General features: G+C 42.6%; 1 protein-coding gene and 1 long non-coding RNA gene across 2 annotated transcripts; one reads left to right on the top strand and one right to left on the bottom strand.

Moving 5' to 3' along the window:
- Positions 1–8,462: 8,462 nt before the first annotated feature.
- GREM1 (gremlin 1, DAN family BMP antagonist) lies at positions 8,463–18,930 on the top strand. Its single transcript, XM_014891247.2, has 2 exons — positions 8,463–8,843; positions 15,488–18,930. The coding sequence occupies exons 1-2, from the start codon at positions 8,644–8,646 to the stop codon at positions 16,041–16,043; spliced, it is 756 nt and encodes a 251-aa protein (XP_014746733.2). The 5' UTR covers positions 8,463–8,643; the 3' UTR covers positions 16,044–18,930.
- On the bottom strand, positions 10,606–15,491 carry LOC148223330 (uncharacterized). Its single transcript, XR_015804483.1, has 2 exons — positions 13,932–15,491; positions 10,606–10,907 (listed from the first exon to the last, which is right to left on the bottom strand). It is a non-coding gene; the product is annotated as an uncharacterized LOC148223330 (long non-coding RNA).
- Positions 18,931–20,448: the final 1,518 nt, after the last annotated feature.

Genomic DNA, 20,448 nt, shown 5'->3' with positions numbered 1-20,448 from the left:
CTTATTCACTACTAGCATTCCAGTGACAAATTTAAACTTACAATTATTGTTATGTATGGGATTTACTGACCAAGAGCTCCAAGGAGCCTACGGGATCCTATGAGTGTTGCTAACATGACATCTCCTTATAGCAAGATGTGTCGCAAGCATTTTCAGCACTGAAGTTAAGACACAATCTTTTTATCCACACCAGCATGCATAATTTTCTTCAAGGTGGTTTCAGGTGGAATTTGCCCTATTAAAATATGCATGTCCAAGTACTGAAGGGGTTTTCAAAGCTTTTACATAAGCTGGTGGCAGTGTACTCAAAGCAAGAGAACTCCAGATCAAACAAATCATTTGACTGGAAAGACTATACCATAAAAGTACTTGGTTTTACAAAGTACTTCCCTAAATTGGAAACAAACAAATCATATTTGGTTATGGTGGGGTTTTTTCACCTGGGAAGGTGGTTTTGTTACACCTGATTACAACAGTCACCTCCCCTCCTAATGCACAGAGGCTTTCTAAACAAGCTGTCCTATCTCCACAGGATAAAAAAATGCTTTCTGCCTCCAGATAACCTGTGCTCTCATCCGGATTTATCTCAGTTACTAATTACATCAAGATAAAAACCACCGTACTTTGTCTCTTGTATGTTTTTACATCATAGCTTTCCTAATGTAAAAACTTCAACCTATAAGAAAGGCATAGCCAAAAGAACCCATAAACTCTGAATCCAAGAGTTTATTATATTAATGAGGGTTTCTTCTTTGCCTTGCAGTACAGGAGAATATCCTGCTCATTTATGTTCTCTCTTTTGTCAGATCAGAAGAATAAGAAATGGATACAATTATTTTTTTAGTGTGTCTCATAATTTTAGTGACATCAGCCCCCAAGAAGTCTTTCCTCTAAGTGTTCTAGTATGTTAAAAAAAAAGTCATTTTTTACTATGAATTCTATGTTCATTTTGAAACCCTGACAAGAAATAATAGTACCTCCTTCACAAGAAGTCTAGTTCCATCTGGTTGAGAACCAAAAAGCCCTGCCACAGTCTGATCTGAAGTGTAATTGATTTGATCACTGGCACTTTAACTTCTTCGCTTACGTCTTTAGTGCATTAAGACTTCCTGGGGATGGGAAAGAAAACTGTTTACATTTTTAGACTTTTTACAAGTGCATCCAAAAGCTCCAAGTGTTTGGAGCCTGATTAATTACAAACACCTAGAGGACTGATCCCAGTCCTATTTACAGAATCTCTCCTAACATCAAGTGACTTAACACTTTTTCAGGCACTTTGAATCACATGTTATTTGTGAGGGGGGGAAAAAAAAAATCATTCAATCAAACTGCCAATAAAAGCAGCTAGTGGAGAACTGCTGGGCAGTGTGGTTAGTCCCAGAATGTAAAATGACAGCTCTTTCATGGCTCTGAACAGCTCTACAGAAATGGAAGAGTGATGTCTATTGTAGCTATGTTTGGATAGTAAAGTAACAGGACTTGAAAAACTCTAATTAGAAATCAAGATAATGCAAAAAAGGAGAGATCAATGAATAAATATCCAACTGCCCTTAGCCAAACAAGCTAAACAGGATTCTTCTGACAAGGAAACAGAAGAAGCAAAACAGAGCAGTTGTTGGAAATATCAAGAAAAAAGAATTGGCCCTAGGCTCATGTGTGTAGTTTCCCAGAAGTGATTTTTTTTTTTTTTGGCAATTTTTGAAAGAGTAAATTTTTGGTAACCATACAGATTTAAAAAATAGACTATTTTTGTATTTTATTATTATTGTATTTCTAATCCTGAAGTCCATAAAGTTTAGCATTTTAATATGTACACTAACTAGAAAGTCCTTTAACAGGGGAAAGAGGTATATATAAATTATTTCTGGGTCCTTTAGCAAGGCTCACCTGACTCAAGTCTCTTGTATGGTTGTGTGTGCTTCACATAATACACTCTGAATAGTTCCACTGAAAACAAAGTTAAGCATCTGGCAAGCAGGATTCAGGTCCAAATCTAAGTTCAGCAAAAAAAAAAAAAAGTATGTGCACAAATCCACCTTTCTTACCAAAAGACTTAACTATCAGTTTGCATTTATGTATATAATAAAAATATTCTATAAGTCAACTAACAGTTATTTTAGGAAAAGACAACTGGTTAAACAATTCTTTGTCTGCCTTTAAACTTTTGTTTTGTCCACGACAGTGAAAACTTGGCTTATTCACTGGAAATATCCTTTTTTTTTTAAATTGGGGAGAATTACAGAAGTTAAAAGGCCTTCTTCCCTATTAAAAGCATTTAGAAATTTCAAAATAGATGTATTCAAGCACATAGACACAAAGTACGTGAAAGTTGAAAAGGTATGTTTTATCTTTCCAGATTAAGTTGAACTCTCAACTCCTCTTATAAATTGCTTATTTCACAAGAATTTTGGTACCGAATCAGCCTTAAGGATTTATGCCAAAATTGTTCCTTTGAAAACTCTGATCCCTACTGCAGTTTTATAGGTGGGGAAATGGAGTCAAGAGAAAATTAGTGTGATTGAAACAAAATAAAGGATGAAGGTGGGCGGCGGGGGTGAACTCTTATACTCTTGTCCCTCTTATACATCTTCTTGACAGAGAGACCATCTAAATAAAGAGAGAATTCTGAGAAGTGGAAGAACTGATGCTGTAGCAGTATAACTGTTTAATAGAGTTCTTTCCTTCCTGTAATACAGCCAGCCATTTTTTTTTGTGACACTGGATTTCAAGTATAAAATGCAGAAATTGTAAATTGTTGTCTCAGACAAAAGAAAAAAAAAAACACACAAGGTTCAGCTCTTTCTTTCTTTCAAAGCTACATTTTTAATCTGTTACTCTGTTTTTACATGGCTGTTGCCAGGAAAAGCAAAAAGAACAGATAAGATTTCAACTTTGACAGGAGGGCAATGGAATAAAAACTAAACCCAAACCAACCCACAACAAAACAAACCAAAATAAACGCCTTGCAAATCTCCTTACATAACAAAATAGCTTTCCTGCCTCTCTTACTCTTTTTTTGTTTCACTGCAGACATAAGTGGCAGAGTCAGGAAAAAAGCCTAGATAAATCTCTTGACTTCCCACTACCTGCCTTACCTGCAGACTGACACTGTGTGCTCCATGGGTGTTGCACAGAGTGTCCCATAGGTGAAACACAGGTGGTCACACAGCAAGAAAAATATAAAAGAGACTATTATGCCAGAACTGTGTATGAGATACCTGTTCATGCATTAAAAGTGCATGAAATCTGTCTAAGATATTGGGATGCTGTAAGGTTTGGGAAGGGACTTTTTCAGTTTTGCAGCATAACTAGAAATTATATTTCATAGCTGACATATAGTGAAATATGTATGTACATAACACATTGAGCTCCTTAGATGCCTCCTTTCATAATTCCAGTTACAGCTTCACATTTTAAGGGCTTCTGATGTTCACACAAACTCAGTTTGCTTAGCTGAGTCACTTCTCATATCACGTTGCTCCAGAAGTGCCCTGAAAGCAAAGCTTGTCAGCAAACACCTCCTACAGCTTCAGGAGACAAAAGAAAAAGAAAAGCTAATGCACGAGGGCAGAGGAATTTTATGACTTTCATTTTCTTGGCAAATTCTTTTATAGTCATCAAACACGTAAGATGCATCAAAAAATTGTGAAAGAGAGGCATGAAAGTTTATATTTGTTCAGCAATCAAATTTCATCTTAATAAAATAAGCTTTTCTAAATAGCTTTTGAAAAATAGTCACATGTGGATTGTATTATGTATGTAGGTGTTTTGAGGCCAGAAAACATATTTTTTGTTCTCTGTCTGCAGCACATAGCTGAGTGGAATGCTGGTGGGTGACCATGGCTCCTAGGTGTGGACATCATTACAAGCCCACAACCTGACTCTACATGCAATACATGCTGAACAAGAAAGCTTTCCAAGCATACCAGGACACTATACTTTTCAGAGCAGAACCCAAGATGTAAATTATTTAGAGAGTTAAAGCTTTTCTCCTGAACTAATTTATTATTTTGATTTCTAATGTTCAATTTCTGAGGATTTTCAAATTCTTTCAAGATCAAGCAATATTTTGAAAGTAAAAATCCTAAAGTACTTCATTTTCAAAAAAAGCCTGGCCCCCAAAATAATCACTTTTCCCTAATTAATTTTCTCTCATTCAGCTGATGGAAATCTATATGTTAGAAAGTTGATTTTCTGTCAACATAAATCTAAAATAATGCTTTTTCAATGAATACAATATTTTTCAACCTCCATCATATAGACATTAATTCTAAAACTCAAATAAGAGAAAGATAAAAATTCCTTAATTAAACAGAATTTTGCCAATGTGAAGCACAGCCTTAAACTTGATTTTCTAGGACATTTTAAAAGAAATTTAACTCAATTCAGACTAACCTCAGCTTTTTCTGGTATTACTCTATAAGGCTTGATATGAAGTACAATGCTACTTAGAGGGTTTTTCCATATAATCATCTGCAATAGAATAAACAGTAGAATACCTGCACAAAAATAACAGGCCTGGTATGTCAGTATACTACCTTGAAAGCAATGTGCACATCTCTTTCCCTCACCTAATGCCAGCAATTATTGTTTGCCTACTTAGGTTTGAAATAACAAGCAAAAATCCCCTACCCTTGCTGGTTTACCATGAAGGTTTTTATCCATTAGTTTCAGATATATCTAAAATCCAGAGGAAACTGAATTCTTTCAGTATCAATATTTCCTATGACAAAACAAGGAGTGCTCTTCCCACGTGTAGCAAAGAAGCTCACACACCTCAGCAGGAATGTAATGATGGACACTTCCAGGCATGGCACACATAACACACACCATGTAATATCCTGCTTTGGTCCCAAGTCGTGAATCACTTCTGAGACACTGCTGATCTTATCCATAAGTCAGGAAGACAGCAGTGTGCACCACCAGAAACTCAGCAATAGTTGAGTCAGGGTTTGGTTCTAGACTAGTTACAGCTCAGCTAGAAAAGTACTGCTGTGTTGGTGAGACAAACCAAGCTCCTTTCTCTCCCTAATAGAAGAGTTCAAAATGCCAAACAAAGCAGTTCAGATGTGCCCTGGCTCTGTTGGACAGCTTACCTTACTTCCTAGAGGAACATGACTAGGAGTGAGAGATACTGGCTTTCTAGGTGTATTAGGGCCAGGTTCCCAGCTGTCATAGGTCACTTACATCTCCCCGAGTCATTAAAAACTATTTCAATTCACTCAAGAAGAGGCTCTGGCCCCTGTGAGTTTTGGCTTCTCTGCAAAGGCTTTTAATAAGGTGCCAACTGTGCTGGCAGTGAGGATACTTTGAGTAGTACTCGAAGCTAGCAGTAGCAGACAGGAGTTCAGCCCAATAACGTTTTTCTCTGCAAGAATTAAATACAGCACTTTTTTAAAGCTTACACAATTCTTACTGTTCCATTAAAACAAAGAGCAACTCACACAGTGAATACCAGCAAGAAATGGAAGAGGAAATTTTTAAAAAGCCAAACAAAACAATAGCAAGCAGGTAGCTGTAATCAGTCAGGCTCACAGTACACACCACTACTATGCAACATTAAATCTCTTCATCTCAAACCTATACCTATACCACAAAAACATGCAGATTTCCATAGACCTCTTTAATACTAAATAAACATTTCCCCATGAGTATTCCAGCTCCAATTAGAAGCTCTGATGAGAATCGACAGAATTTCAAGTCTGGGTATGGTAGGAGGAAAAAGTATTTCCCTATCAGCATTGGGTGCTTTTTTAACCTGTCTTTGGTTGGGATCTAACCAGCACAGCTGAAGCTTTGGAGCAAACCCAGAGAATGTTTTGTTAAAGATTCCAACAGAAATAAAGAAATCTTCCAAGCTGGAAATTACTCTGGATACCTGGAAGAATGATGATGGGAAAATACATCTTTCCCCCTGCCTCCCTCAATCTCAAACAAATACAAAGAGACAAAATATGTTTTTCATGTCCTTTTAAAAATAGTTTTTTTTAAATTTCTACCTTCATTCAATCCAGATGCAGCTGCAATTATTTATCTTGTTGGTACCAAAATTTACTTTTGTATTTTTGTCAATGTGCAAGCAAATACCTGCAGGAATAATTATACTTTCCAAATGCCAAAGAAATCTGAACACTTGCCTTGCTTGAACCTAGCTGCTAGTGCATACTTGGAACACTGCAGATTAACCTAAGAGAAAGGAACCAGACGAGAAGATACGGTATATGATATTCAGCTGCAAGAAAAGGAAGATGGATCTTGAGGAGGGAATACAATTTCTATACCCGAAGCTGTGTCCTAAAGTGTTTCCTAGAGTGCTTTAAGTCAGAGTGAGAGCTACTCCAGACCACCAACGCTGGTGAGATGCTTGAATGCAGTAAGGCATTAAGTGGGCATACCTGCTCTGCAATTGTTGCCCAGAAATATCATGTAGAAAAGGCAATGCCAGAGTGGCATATGAATGACATCCCAGAAAAATACAGCAGAGAGGCAGCTTGCCTGCAGCAGTGCCTGGGAGCTCCTGCAGTGGCAGTGCCAGGGCACCAAGAGGAGCCGAGATCAGGGGCACACAGCCCTTCCTCCAGCAGCGCTCAAGGGCTTGGGCTGTGGCCCTGGGGAGGGGGCAGCGCAGAGCAGCGCCCCAGCCTCTCCGGGGCTGGTCATGGCACTGAGAGACAGCAGAAGAGTCGGCAAGAGACCCTTTCAATTCACTACAACTGCTCCAGAGAAGAAAATGGAAAAGAGCAAAGTCTGTCAACATACTGAGAGGTGGGAATCGTGACCTTTGGAATCATGAAGGAAGGATGCCAATTAGCTAAAAGCAAATAAAATTAAAATACTAGCGTTTTTATGAATTAAAAAAAAAAATCCTACAAATTCCCTAGGTCTCTCCTTCTACCTAGATCTATCTAGATGTCATTTACTGTAATTCTTTGCCAGTAATCCTTCCCCTATTAATTATCTTCAGCGAGTCCTGCAAAGCAAGTCATTTTCTCTCTCACGCTGCCATCTACCACTGCACTACGGCCACTTGCCCTGTGACTGAAGTGACAGGTTTTTTTTAACAAGTTGTCGCTAAACGTGTATGAATTATTGTAATGCGTCTAGTTCACTACCTTGCTGAGCACCCAGGCGTTAAAAGAAGCCAAGCATCGGTCTTAGCAAACAGCAAGCTACCGCAAAGTACTGTGAAAGTCAGAAACTTGGCATCTTGCCTAACTCTGGCATCCCTAATGTAGCAAATCCTTTAATTTTAATTCGTCTTCCCCATCTGCAAATAAAACTACCTCTTAGTCAGGTGAGATCCGGGCCTGTCTGAGGTCCAAGGCGGGTGCTGAGTGCTGGTGACAGAGGAGCAGGGCTGGTTTGATTCACGGGCAGTAACTCTTGCCCAAGAGCAAAGAGAGCACAGACCTAGCGGCACCACCTGCAGCGCTCGTGTCCTGGCAGAGCCTTCCTCAGCTTTGCTTTCTGCTGCGAGATGCTCGCAGCTGGAAGCGGCAGCTGACAAACGTCTCCGTTTAATCAGCGAGCCCAGAAGTCAGCCCGTGGTTCAGAGGGTGCTCCTGCCTCAACAACTGCGGGCAGCCCCGCTTGCCTCCCTGATCCGCAAGAGACGAGCATGGGCATGGGAGTGCTTTAGGGACGGGCCGGGCCGGCCGGCTAGCACTGGAGGAAGTGCGGGCTTCGCTGCGGAGCTGTGGGGTCACTCCACCCTCCAGCGCTCTGCCTCTCGATGCCCCAAGCCCAACGCTGTCCGCAGATTCGGGGTGCGCCTTCGGGCAGCTGCAGCTCAGAGAGATGTTCCTGGCTGCTGCTGGGACGGGCTGGGTCGGCGAAACGCTCAGCCCCGGCCGGTTTCTGCCTCCTTTCGAGCGCCCCGGCAGCCCGAGGGTGCTGGCTCGGGCGGCGCTGCCGTCCTGCCCCGGGCCCGCGCTCAGCCTCGGCGGACGCGCCGCTCCTTCGCCGTCCCTGCCCCTCGCGGGAGGATCGAGGGATCCCCCGCACCCCGAGAGACGCAGTGACGGGACACCCGAGATGTTTCACCTCTTGTGGGACAAAAAAAAGAAAAAGAAAAAAGATAACCCCACAACTTCCCAAACAAACCCTCAGTAGTAGAGAGCCGTGAGTGCGGGGCTGCGGATAGAGAGCCATGATCCCTGCACACAGATATTACCACATGGATTTGTATGGTTTTTTTTTTCCCTCAAAGCTGAGAAATTCCCGGCATACTGCAAAACCTCAGAAAGCCAATTTTGTAAGAAGGAGGGCTGCAAAGGTGGCTGCCTCCCTCCCGGCCATGGCAGGCCGGCCAGGGGCTCGGAAGCGCCCGGCGTGCTCGGAAGGGCGGCGGAGGCGGTGGGAGGGGGTGGGGTAGGATTTAATTCTTCTTAACTGTCATACTTTAATGGGGATGGAAAATGTGAATTTTCTGTGCATTCCAGGAACAATTCCTTGGGGTGGTGACCTTTAGCACCGATTCTCTGAAGACAGGAAAGTAGTCGAGTGTTTATCTGGATGACTGAAAGCTTTCCCTGGTGGAAGTTTATGGAAGTGTTAAAAGGGGCGGATAACACGGGCTTTGGAGGCGCTTGTCCAATGATCTGGAGGGGTTTGGAGAGCAGATCTCAGCTGGCAGACATTTAAATGGGAGACAGCTCGGCGCTGCTGCAATTTGTAGGCAGGATCAGACACTCTCTCTCTCTATGGCCTCCCGGGCAGCTTCGGGCTCCCACGCCACCCGCTCCATCGAGTGACCCACCGGGCAGAGCCCCACAGAGCCCCAAGCCGCGCCGAGGAGCCACCGCCACCGAGCCGAGCCCCGCCGAGGAGCCGCCGCCTCGCAGGTGAGCCGGGAAGCGCCGGGATGCGCCGGGAAGCGCCGGGATGCGCCGCGCTGAGCGCACTCACAGCGGGTGCGCAAACGGGTCCCGCAGCTGCGGAGTTCGGCCAGTCTATGGGAGGCAAAATTTTAAGCTCTCTATCCTACCTTCGAGAATGACAAGGGAAGGAGCCGTTCACCGGTGTCTAGCAAAACTCCAGGGCGTCTCGGGTCTGCAGGGGGGTGACGCCCGTCCCTCCCGTCAGCGGGAGAGAGGCGCGCCGACCTTTCCGCCGCAGTGCTGGGGATTAGGGCGCCGTACATCTCTTTCCCCTCACAAGCACGGGGACTGCAAAAGCCCCGTTAGCTCTGCCTCTCATCTCCGCCTACAGCATCACTCCCGACAAATTGGATTCGGCGCCCACCCGAGACACGGAAAAATCCCGGCCCGGCCTCTGCACGGAGCGGGGCGGGGGCAGATCCCCAGGTGCCAGCCCCATCCCGTCTCGTCCCGTCCTGCCGAGCTGCCCTCTACGAGGCGGCTCAGACCCGGGGTCTGTCCTGGCCGGCCTTTGCAAACCTCAGCTCCTCGGAGGAGCGTGCTCCGGCTACCTCAGGAGCTCCCGGGGCGGGATGCATGCCGCCCGGGACACTCGGTGTGTCAGCCGGGTCGGGTGTCGCGGAGCGGAGGCTCCGCACCGGCAGCGCGCCCGTGGGCAGCGCCGCGCGTACCGCACCGCGCATCCCGCACCCCGCAGCCTGGGGAGGGACCGGGCGCGGCTCCACCGCTGCTCTCGGCCACCTCCGCCGCCTCCCCGCCCGGCCCTCCCACCTGACTCGGAGCCGCGGGAGTTTTGTCGAGCCGACGGCTCCCTGCGTCCGTCGGCGGCCGCTGTCCTTACCGCGCTGACAGCCCTCGGCCCGGCCGCAGGGACCTCCCCCAGCGCGCCGGCCGTGCGGCTCCTCCCGGCCCGGGGCCAGCGGCGCAGCTTGGCGCAGGGCTTTTCCATCCTGGAGGACGCCTGGAGCAAGCCTGTTTGCTTGTCCCCCGGCCGTTTCAATACGATCCCCCGCGGGCTTCGCAGTCCTTTCAGCGAATTCGTCCTCCCTTGGGTTAACCTAGACCGCGGCGGTTCCCCGTGGGAAGTGCCGGTCGGTGTCGCCACCCGCCACCAGGAGCATCCACACCCTCGGGGAGCCGGGCCGAGTCGCCGGCCATGCCAAGCCAAGCCAAGCGTGCGGTCTCTCCGCGCTGACGGCCGCCGGCGATCCCCGCGGCGCAGCCAGGCTGCGCTCAGTGCTAGATAGCCCCGTTTTACCCCGTCGGCTTGGGCGGGGCTGGGAAGGTGCGCGGCCCCCGGCCCGCTGGGCTGAGCCGCGTCCCTCCCCGGCCACCAGCTGCGGCCTCACTCCTGGTGTCCCACTCGTGGCTCCTCTCGGCGAAGGAATGGCAAACGATGCCCGTTTCGGTCACCAAGGCTGAGACCCAGCGCTGGGGAAATATCCCTTTGCATAGATGGGGGCTCTTGAAGAACCAGGGCGCGTTTGCCTCTCCCTGCTGCTGACAGGACGCCGGGTTCAGGCGTTTTATGAGCGATGACTTTTGGGTGCAGTGCCAGTAGCCCCCCCAACCTTAGCTCCCTCTGAGCCCAGCCCGGTGACCCGCGAGCTGCAGGAGCGCTTTGCTCCTGTCCCGCTCCTCTCTGAGCCCCGCAAGCCCGGGAAGAACCGGCCAGCGTGCGCTGGGTCTGTGTGCAAGTGACAAAAGGCACCGATGACCGTAGCTCTCTGCTCCTCTTTAGCATTCAGTGCCAAGCTGTGCTAAAGCATTTATTTTTTTTCTCTCGCTACCCAGAAATGCGTAGCTTCTGCTGAAGACTCCTTTTCAGCACGCACGGCAGTGCAGAGAGAGGAGCAAAGCTATTCCAGTTGTTGTAGGGCTCCATGAGGAAATGCGTCTGAAGGGAGTTTGGCGCTAGGAAGCTGGGAGCTGTCAGCTGCGTGGGCGTCCTCAGGCAAGGCAAACTCGGGTTTGGTACCAGCCATGCCCACCATGATGTTCAGCTTCCCTGGAGTCCCATAGGATGTCCTGCAGAAAAATAGTTTCTTAAATGGGGAATTCTCAAGGTTTCAAGGGTTGATTTGTTTGTTTGTTTTAAAATTGCTGCCTACACTCCTTATATGTCTCAAAACACCCCATCTCTATGACTCTCAAGAAGACATTTTCTGAAATGTAAATATATCCGAATTCTATGAAACCCAGATGTTAGTTTTACTGTCTTGATTTCAGAAAAAAAATTCTGATTTCTGGGAACTGCCATTACCATGCTTTTTTTTAATATTTAAAAATACAGATCTATGAACTATGAAAACATTACATAAGAGTGTTTCTGTAATTCAGATGTAATATGCAAGGCATAAAATTATTCTGATCCTTCGGGACATAAACCACTTCTATTTTTGTAGTAGTCAAAGGAATTATGTTTTGTGTCTTTCTTTGGCTCGTATTTGAAGTCCACCAAATAATTGGGGTTTTTTTAGTTCTTCATCAGATTATTTTTCATGTTTTCCGTGAAACACGAGTCCATGGCTTATCATAATATTTTCCTAATAAAAGGGATTTACAGATGAAGTTACAGGCCTGTTAAGATCTGTGACAATTTTGTTGTATATTTCAACCAGGTTTCCATCCAGATCTTTTTAACAAGTTGTGTTGCGCTAAAAATGTCAGTAGTAACTTTCTGACTCTGCCTGTGAACTCACAAGGAAATTCTGTCTATGAACTGACATGTGGAGATCCTTAATTCATTGCAGAAAATGTATAAATGAAAAAAAAATACAGCTTAATTGTATGAAGTTGTAAACCTGAAAGCATTTACATTTCTCTCTCAATAGTTGCTAGTATTAATCCACACTTTTCTTAATCTGTTTTAGATGATGAGATCTCAGGCCCTAGATAAACCACATATGAAGTGATATGAATGTTAGGGCCCAATTCTGCTCCTGTTTGAAGTCAGCAATAAAACTTCTTTTGGCTTTAGGACTAAGAGCTTACAGATGATGAAAAGTGGAACTCAGAAGTGAAATATGGAAAGAATAGAATTTTGGAGTATTGTGTTACTTTGAAAAACAAATAATAATTCTATCATATCTCTTTGGATCTGAATGAAATGAGGGAATTGATCATTTTGGTTATGGTCATCTGTTTGTTCAAAGGATTTTCCAAATGAATTCTCAAAAGGATTTTGGGTTATGCCAGTGTAACAGCCAGCTAGTATCAAGTAATGAAAATTTTGCAGAAATGTGGAATATAAGCTTTTACAGCCTGATTCTCACAGCTGCAGAGATATTACTTCTGCAGAATTATGACTGTAATGAAGAGAAAAAGCATTTACTTCAGGAGAGATTTCTCTTCAGTAAAACTTCGGGTATGGTAACACTGATTTTAGTTACTGCTACTGTCCTCTTCTGTGTTCTGCTTCTTTCAGTAATAAAAAACCCTGTTAAGGAAGCATTCACAACTGCTAACTCCTAGATAGATGAACCACTTCACTTTCTAATGTAAATAAAGGTGTCACCTTCTCTCATAAGCAAAAGCATTGATTGCCCTGGTACCAGAGCTGTTGCAGAGTGCCCATACTGAATTTTGGCTGCTTTCCTTCCTGAGGCATACCATCTCATTTTCCTTTGTATTTTGCATTTTAAAAATTAAAGTATTAATTTTGAAATACATTTTTAATCAGTTATTTTAAAAAGATGCTGCTTAGCTGCTGTGGGGATCTTGAAGTTCACACAGCCCCTTCTGTATTTAACCTGTATTTATTCCTAGATTATTGGATTGTTTTTAGATGTGGATTTTGGAAGTGACCATAACAAATGTTTCTGCTGAGTGGCTAATTTTCATTTGAGTTACAATTTCTTTTATGAGCATGTAATGCAGCTTCCACCTTTAAGGCTGGAAACCAACCCAGTGAAAAATTACCTTCCTCCCAGTTTAGGATTACATTGAAACACATGCTTGCATTTCCTTAGGGATAAGCATGTGCTTAATAAAGCTGCATGAATCTGGGACACAGACCTTACAATAGTCCATATTACTATGAAATTTCCCCCAGATTCCCATCCCAGAGTACACCTCATTTTCGTAGGACTAGACCTTGCTGTGTCACTGATTGGACATCTATGGGGGGGAAAAAAAGAAAGAAAACAATGTGGAGGTAATCAGTTTTAAAAATAAAAGTAGTCCAGGAATATGCATGTTGGTGGAACCTCATTCAAGTTGTGGGACACTAAATAAAAAATCCTGAAGTTTTCTGGCACTGCTTACAACCTAGCAATTTATTTTCAACTTCATGCAATTTTTTTTTTTTTTTTTAACTCTGGCACCATGTTGAGTAAATAAAGTGCATATTAAAATACTGGTGACTAGAGAGTTGCCAGAGAAATAAGGATAGTTTTGGAAGAGATCATTCCGATCTCTTGAGGGAATAAGCAATAGTTAATAATTCTTTGAAAACTTATTTTTTAAGACAAAATTAAAATTAAAATTAAACATTTTAAAATAGTGTTCAGGTTGTAATAGGGATGAGGAAAAGCAGCAAATGTGAAGTGCAGGCTGACACTTGAAATTATGCTGCATTATTCCTTAATTGGAATTCCCAACTTATTTTTGTCTGTGTCAAAGCCTTAAGGTTATAAAATTGCATGTTCCATACCACATTTCATTTGGATAGTAACAGTAGCCCTTCCAAATTGTCTGCTAGAGTAAGCAATTGTGTCATTCTTACACCCCTTCCTTGAAGCATGAAGCTTCTGCCAAACATAGGACATGCTGGTACAAAGATTATTGACATGAATGCATAAATCTATGATGTATCAGGAACTCTAGGTGCTCTAACAATCTGCTGACAAACACAAAAAGTATTAGATCCACAAGCAACTACTTGAATGTAGTGGAACCCCCTATGACACTTTTCTATTTCAGGAATTCCTCTCCCAATCCTTTTGATGAGAAAGGCTGTTTGAACAGCATAACGTTTATTTTCTCCATGTGACTGGAAAGACTTAATAACTGAGAAATTAGCAGTTATCTTTTATAGCAAACAGTACTTACCCCGAGCCTCTGCTGAGTCTCTAGGTGGCCCTCACAGCATTGGCATTTGGCTGCTTTCCTGCCTAGTTGTGTGGTCTCAGGCAGAGCGGATGAAGCCATCCAGGACAGTGCCCGTGGTTTCATATGTTTCTCGGGTAGTAACACAAGCAGGACTCTTCAATTCAAACACTATTTTTTTCCATACTGATAAAGCAAGTCAAATAAGGGATACAACTGCAGCACTCCAAGCAGGTAGAAAACAATGACTTCTTCAGCATTTTTTTCCACAGTCCTTTCCCTTTTTAATGCCTGTGCCTCTTCACAATGTTAGTGTTTTGCAGTAGCTTTTTTGCAATTAGTTGGTCATTTTGCTGGTGCCTTCTTTCACGCTCCCATGGGACTTATTCCCTCATCTACCTGTCTTGCTACCACATAGCTCCTTTCAGAAAAGCTTGGAGACCATGGTGCTTCTGGAAGGGGGAAGTGTGATGCTGATGAGTTTCTTCCGTGCTGATTGGTGCTTTAAGCTGACTGAACAGCCTCAAGAACTCAGAGATTTGGGAAGCAGAAGAAATGGTGGAATAAGGGAGGAAAGAAAAGCTGTTCCTATGCAATGCAATAGGTTTGGAGCAGCCGTACAGTTTTGAAAGACCTGATGATCTCCACTTAAGTGCACTTCCTGAAGTGGTTTTTTTTGTGTGTGTGTGCACAAACTCTATGAGGTTTAATGTCATTTACAAAATTCTACTGTCCTCTGACAACATAATTCTGTGTGAAATGAATAAAATGTAGGGATCTGAAAAATTCTTAGCACTGTGATTGCATCTGTATTTCTTCTATCAAGGATTCAGAGGAATGAGCGAGAAGATGTAGTTTGAAATGATAAGATGCATCTCTTTTAACCTGTACCTAAATATTATTTTATGTTAGTTGCCTGACTTGTTGCACATCTCTCAACTTAAGCATCATTACACTCAGATACACTGGACTCCTTTAGAGGTGCAGTATGGCAGAGGTTGGGAAGCTGTAAAACAGGCTAAGGTAAGCTGTAGAACAGGTGTATACATCATATAAATTATATACTGGATGTAAATTATACAAGGAGCTGCATAAAGTTTTTGAGTCTGATTAAGGACCAGAAATCTAGACTATATCTGCTGAGACAAAGACTTGGGCCCTCTGGTATTGTAGATAGCTGTGTCATGTAAATGAATACTTGTGTAATATAAAATTTGCTCTTCCACCTCTGTAAGTCAGGAGCAATCTTCCTATATGTCTGTGAGCTATAAGAAGGGAATGAGAACTAGGGTAATGCACATGGAGAAAAGAGCTAGAAAGAGATGGAGGACACAAATAAAATTCTGTTTGGCCTTACTATTCAATCACTCTATTTGAAAGCTTTTATCACTTGGTAATTTGGGAACAGCTTTCCAGCTGGTACAGGCTTGAATGCTTATTTTTTTTAAGTGGGTGTGCACACATTTCTTTTATGGAACTGAAAATTTACTGCATACCTGACTTCTGTTGATATCTGAAATCCACAACTGTGCTCTATTTCCTCAACTTCCTTCATACAGGATGGTCCGCACACTGTATGCCATCGGTGCCTTGTTTCTTCTGATGGGATTTCTGCTACCAGCGGCCGAAGGGAGAAAGAGGAATCGTGGATCTCAAGGTGCTATCCCTCCTCCTGTCAAGGATCAGCCCAATGATTCAGAGCAGATGCAGACACCGCAGCAGTCAGGCTCCAGGCATCGAGAGCGAGGAAAAGGCACCTCGATGCCTGCTGAAGAGGTGCTGGAGTCCAGTCAGGAGGCGTTGCACATCACTGAGCGCAAGTACCTAAAGCGGGATTGGTGTAAAACCCAGCCCCTCAAACAAACTATCCACGAAGAAGGCTGCAACAGTCGTACCATCATCAACAGGTTCTGCTATGGCCAGTGCAATTCCTTCTATATCCCCAGGCACGTCCGTAAAGAAGAAGGCTCCTTCCAGTCTTGTTCCTTCTGCAAGCCCAAGAAATTCACCACCATGACTGTTACACTCAATTGTCCTGAGCTTCAGCCCCCAAGAAAGAAGAAAAGAATCACCCGAGTTAAGGAGTGCCGGTGTATATCTATTGACTTGGACTAAACTGAGAAAAAGTAGCAATTGCACTCTTGACTGTATGCAATCACTGCCAGCATGAGAGTGAGTGGCATGAACCAGCCTACCTTCAAGGCTGGGCAAAACTGAAAGGGACCTAGTGAATTACCTAAAACAAGCAAACACCGCCCCCACCCCCAAAAAAACCCCAACCAATAATGTAAGGAAAGGGCATGCATGTGTGTGTGTGTAAGCAAGAAAATGGATATGGATGAGCAAATGCATGAATGTTCACTACAAAAAAAAATGTAACAGGGGTATGAGACATTAAAAACCCCTAATTACCCATAATCATGAATTAGGTTTCCTAATTCATGTGTATATTCACATTTTTGCCGCTTGCTGGGAAAGTGGAGTTGTGGCTTTTGCGAATGTTCACCTTTGTGTTATTTGCTTTTACTGTATTACATGAAACATCAAAGTGAGAGGACAATATATTTCAAAGCATGAATCTATTCTTATATAAGAAATAGACAGAGATCAATTTAAAGTGTAGCACAGCCATCACTGAAAATAGAAGCTGTGTCGAGAGTTTGTAACACGCTTCTTCAAAAAAATAGCTGTAATCCAAAAGCTATGTCTGGAGAACAATGGGGGGATGTGGGAGTGCTGAAAAATCAATAAAGGTGGATGGGAAACAGATCTACAACAACTTAGAAAGCAAAAGGTCAAAGCAAGTAGACAGGGAGAGTACAAAAGGGAGTAGAAAAAGGAAAGATACATAAATAGGAAAACAGAGAGGAAGAGATATTGTCTTCTGTTTACGTTTTGCTTTAATTTATATACCTAGTCATATATTACATAAATTAAAAAGAAACTATATACAAGGCTATAAATGTACTTCTGAATTCTGATGGCTCTCAAAACAAAAACCCATTCTTATGCCACTAGATCCATTTGATGTCTTGTATTTCTGATATCAGTTATTCTTCATATCTACATATATATGTATATGCAGTATCTTTTAGGCAGTGGTATCTATACATACACGCAATGAGTGTGCCTACTTCATTGTGTGTATCCAAACTCCTCTTTTTCACACACATACATAACCACAGCACAAAAATCTTGCTAACCAAGATCAAGTACAGAATGGCAGTAATTTAGTACATAAAGACCAGAGCAAAAATTAAAACAAGCATCATGTGACTGCAAAAGCAATAACCACACAAGAGACAAAAGACATGACATTCATGACTAGTAAACATTGCATTGTTATTGTTATTTTAGCTTTGCCACAGGCATGCAGTTTGTTGAAACAGAGATGCAGAACTTTGCCAGCAATGATCCTCTTTTTATATCTTTTACCACAGACTTGCATTTAAACTGTATTTGGAGTAAGTAAAGAGAATTTCCTAAAATCTTAGGGCTGACTGCCCCTCTCATTTGGGGAGAAAAAACATAAAAGGGGACACACTACTTCCAACAGCTTGATGACTCTCCCCTGTGAGGTTATCTTGTCTTTTCTTCCCTTCAGGCTTAGGTTTTTAAAATTGATCAGGGCTGCAAAGTTTGGCAAGAGCACGGAAGGTCCTACAAAGATGTTAGTTGAATGTGTGTCCTGGGGATTGGATGGAGAGGCAGCCCATCCATGCATGTTACCCTTGCTATCCTGAGCACTCGATGGTTCACACTTACTGTATGATGAGTCTTCCAGAGTCCAGGACTCAGTTTCCCTGCTCAGCAGCATCCACTATCAGTATAACTGTTCTCTCTCACACCAGATGCCTCTCTCAGCCACAAGGTGATTATTTTGGCATCATTTCTTGCCATAGAATGTTAAGGAAGACAATTCTGCCCTTAGTAACATGCCCAAAGGGAAAAATATATGATGAGTTGCACGTCACAGATGTGTCCTATGTGACCTCATTTTATCAGTTCTCCCACCTGTTATATTGTGCATCACACATTTATTGGTGATATCCTGCATCTTTACAACTCTATTTTTGCTCTAAAATCCACTGCTGTGAGGTTTGTGTTTGTAAAATTAAGTGATTACAACTCGTTTATTGGTATTATTAAAATGCATTTCATTCGGTGTACTCTCACTCAGCAGTTTGACATATCTTCATGGATTTTAAAATCCAGTTTTAAAATCTGGAATTACAGGAGGTAGGTTTCCACTGTGTGGAATGTGAATAGTTAAACAGAAAGATATGGATATTTAATGTTATTATTAATACAAATTATCTTTCACTGATAATAGGCAGGGAATGTTTTCCTTTAAATTACTTTTTTGATTTTTTTCCCAGGGGAAAGGGCCAACCTCAGTCATTGCTGGAAATTTTGTACTAGCTTGGGTTTCTGTTCAAGAAATGGGAACACCTTATGAATGACTTTCTTCATGTAAAGTTGACAGCAAAATTCACATTTTCTTTGACAGAGACTGCTATGTCCCTAACCCCTTAGCTGTTACGCAAAGCTTCAAACATTAGTGACTCCTTTAAGTTTTGTCTAGAATTCTCAAGGAAAATTGGTAAAACTATTCCAAATCTTTATGTTCTAAAACTGCCTGTGCATAGATCATGATGGAACTCCCCTTGAGGCAGATCCCCCTCACCCATGTAAATTTTATACAAAGAACTTCTATGAATTGCTAGTTATTGCCTGAGAGTAAGAAAGTTCTGCTAACTTACAATTATATGAGATATTTAATATCAACCACAGTATGTATTTAAATGTCTGCTTTATTCTAAAAACAATGGACTATATAACCTAAGGCTGCAGTATTTTCATGCTCGGTCTCACAAAGCAAAACTTGGTTTAAAATGAAGTTTTAATTATTTTGTAACTGAATAGAATTGGAGTTTTTTCTTCCCAGCGTTTTGTACGTCATTTTAACTACTAGTAACAAATAAATAAAATATCTTCTCCAGCCTGTGTCTATTGTTGTTTGTTTTTTGGGGTTTTTTTGTGGTTTTTTGGTGGGTTTTTTTTCCCCCTTCCTTAAGTTTCCAGCTCTTTCTGGATCTGTTGTACTTTATCCTGACTTCTGTGGTTTCTTCTAATTATAAAAGGCTTTACATTAAGACAATAAGACAGAGACAAGCAATGGCACCATCATTCAACACGGCTTCTTCAATAAGGTTTTTAAATGAGATCTGTCACTTCCCCCTCACCCTTCCACAATTTATAGAAGGAAAATCTCAATCTTTGCTCACACTTTTCCCCTTGTAAACGATATAGTGACAGTTCAAAATATAAATCAGACTTGAATTGTTGTAGAGTTAAAGTTTGAGTTGGCCTGCCTGCCTTATGCCTTATCTCAGTTTAATGTCTAGCTAATAGTTTAGTCACACTTCTAGAAAAAAAGAGTAAGGAACACCTTTACAATACAGCATATTACAAGATGCAAATAGGGACAGAGGAGATGAAAAACAATTATAAAAAAAGAACGGGATGATTTGTCACTGCTGGCAGCACATGTGCAAGGCCAGGGTTGAGGAAGGTTGCAACCACAGAGAACAGATTTCTACAGACTTTCCACCTCTTTTGGTTTAGTCTTTCTTCATGTCTAGCTTTGTTGTGCTTCTAAAACTTACTGAAAAGATAATAAAATTAGTTAAGAATCATTATTTTTGGAAGGTAATTGTCTTTTTCTGGTCTGAGATATGGGCACAGTTGAGCAGAATAAGTTTCCTTGAGAAGCTGTGCATCTTTATTTGAATATTTAAACCAGAGAAAAACCACCTGGGCTTAACTTTATAGTACTCCATGGTACCATAGTCTTACTATTTATATAGGAACATATAATTTCATTATAATTTTTGTTTGTCCTACATACCAGCTTTGAATTGAAGATACCTCCCGTGTGCTTTATAGTTAGTCACACTGATCAAAAGAAGGTAAGACAGAGAGAATTCACACACCTTAACCTGCTGTCAGGGATGCAGATAGGAAGGAGACCATCCTTTTCTGTGTCCCCAGTGAGGCAGGCTGGGTCTCTGCTGGGGTTTCTGTGTGTGCTCTGTCATCCATGTGCCGTGCCGTTAATTCACACCGGCGTTGTGAGACCGAGGCACCAAGAGAACGCTGGATTTGCTCCCATCTGAGCAGCAGATGTGCACAGTAGGTACAGTTGGGTCAGGGGGACAGACAGCACCATGGCTCTGCTCCAGCTGCCTGTCACCAGCCATGCCTGGCTGGGAACAGGGACCTTGCCTTTGCAAAAATAATGTGGTAACCTCACCTTGTAATTTACCTTCTCCTGAGTGGAAAAAAACCCCAAACCAAACAAAAAACCCCTGAACATAAACCAAACAAAAACCTCACCATTGAAACAAAATAAAAAACCCAACCCCACCCACCCCCCCCCAAAAAAAAAACAAAACAAAAAAAAAACCAGAAAGGAGAATTAGAACTACACCCTGGGGCTGATGTGCCTTTTCCACTG

This window comes from Sturnus vulgaris, chromosome 6 (assembly GCF_052056855.1).
Source record: "Sturnus vulgaris isolate bStuVul1 chromosome 6, bStuVul1.hap1, whole genome shotgun sequence".
NCBI lineage: Eukaryota > Metazoa > Chordata > Aves > Passeriformes > Sturnidae > Sturnus > Sturnus vulgaris.
Note: the sequence above shows the minus strand (reverse complement) of the source record. Positions and strands in the feature narration are given on the sequence as shown.

Bases quoted from the DNA above. Each gene is read 5' to 3' on its own strand.
- GREM1 (XM_014891247.2), top strand. From the start codon at position 8,644: ATGGGAGACAGCTCGGCGCTGCTGCAATTTGTAGGCAGGATCAGACAC. The intron at 8,844-15,487 runs GTGAGCCGGGAA...TCCTTCATACAG, and splicing joins GAGGAGCCGCCGCCTCGCAG to GATGGTCCGCACACTGTATG.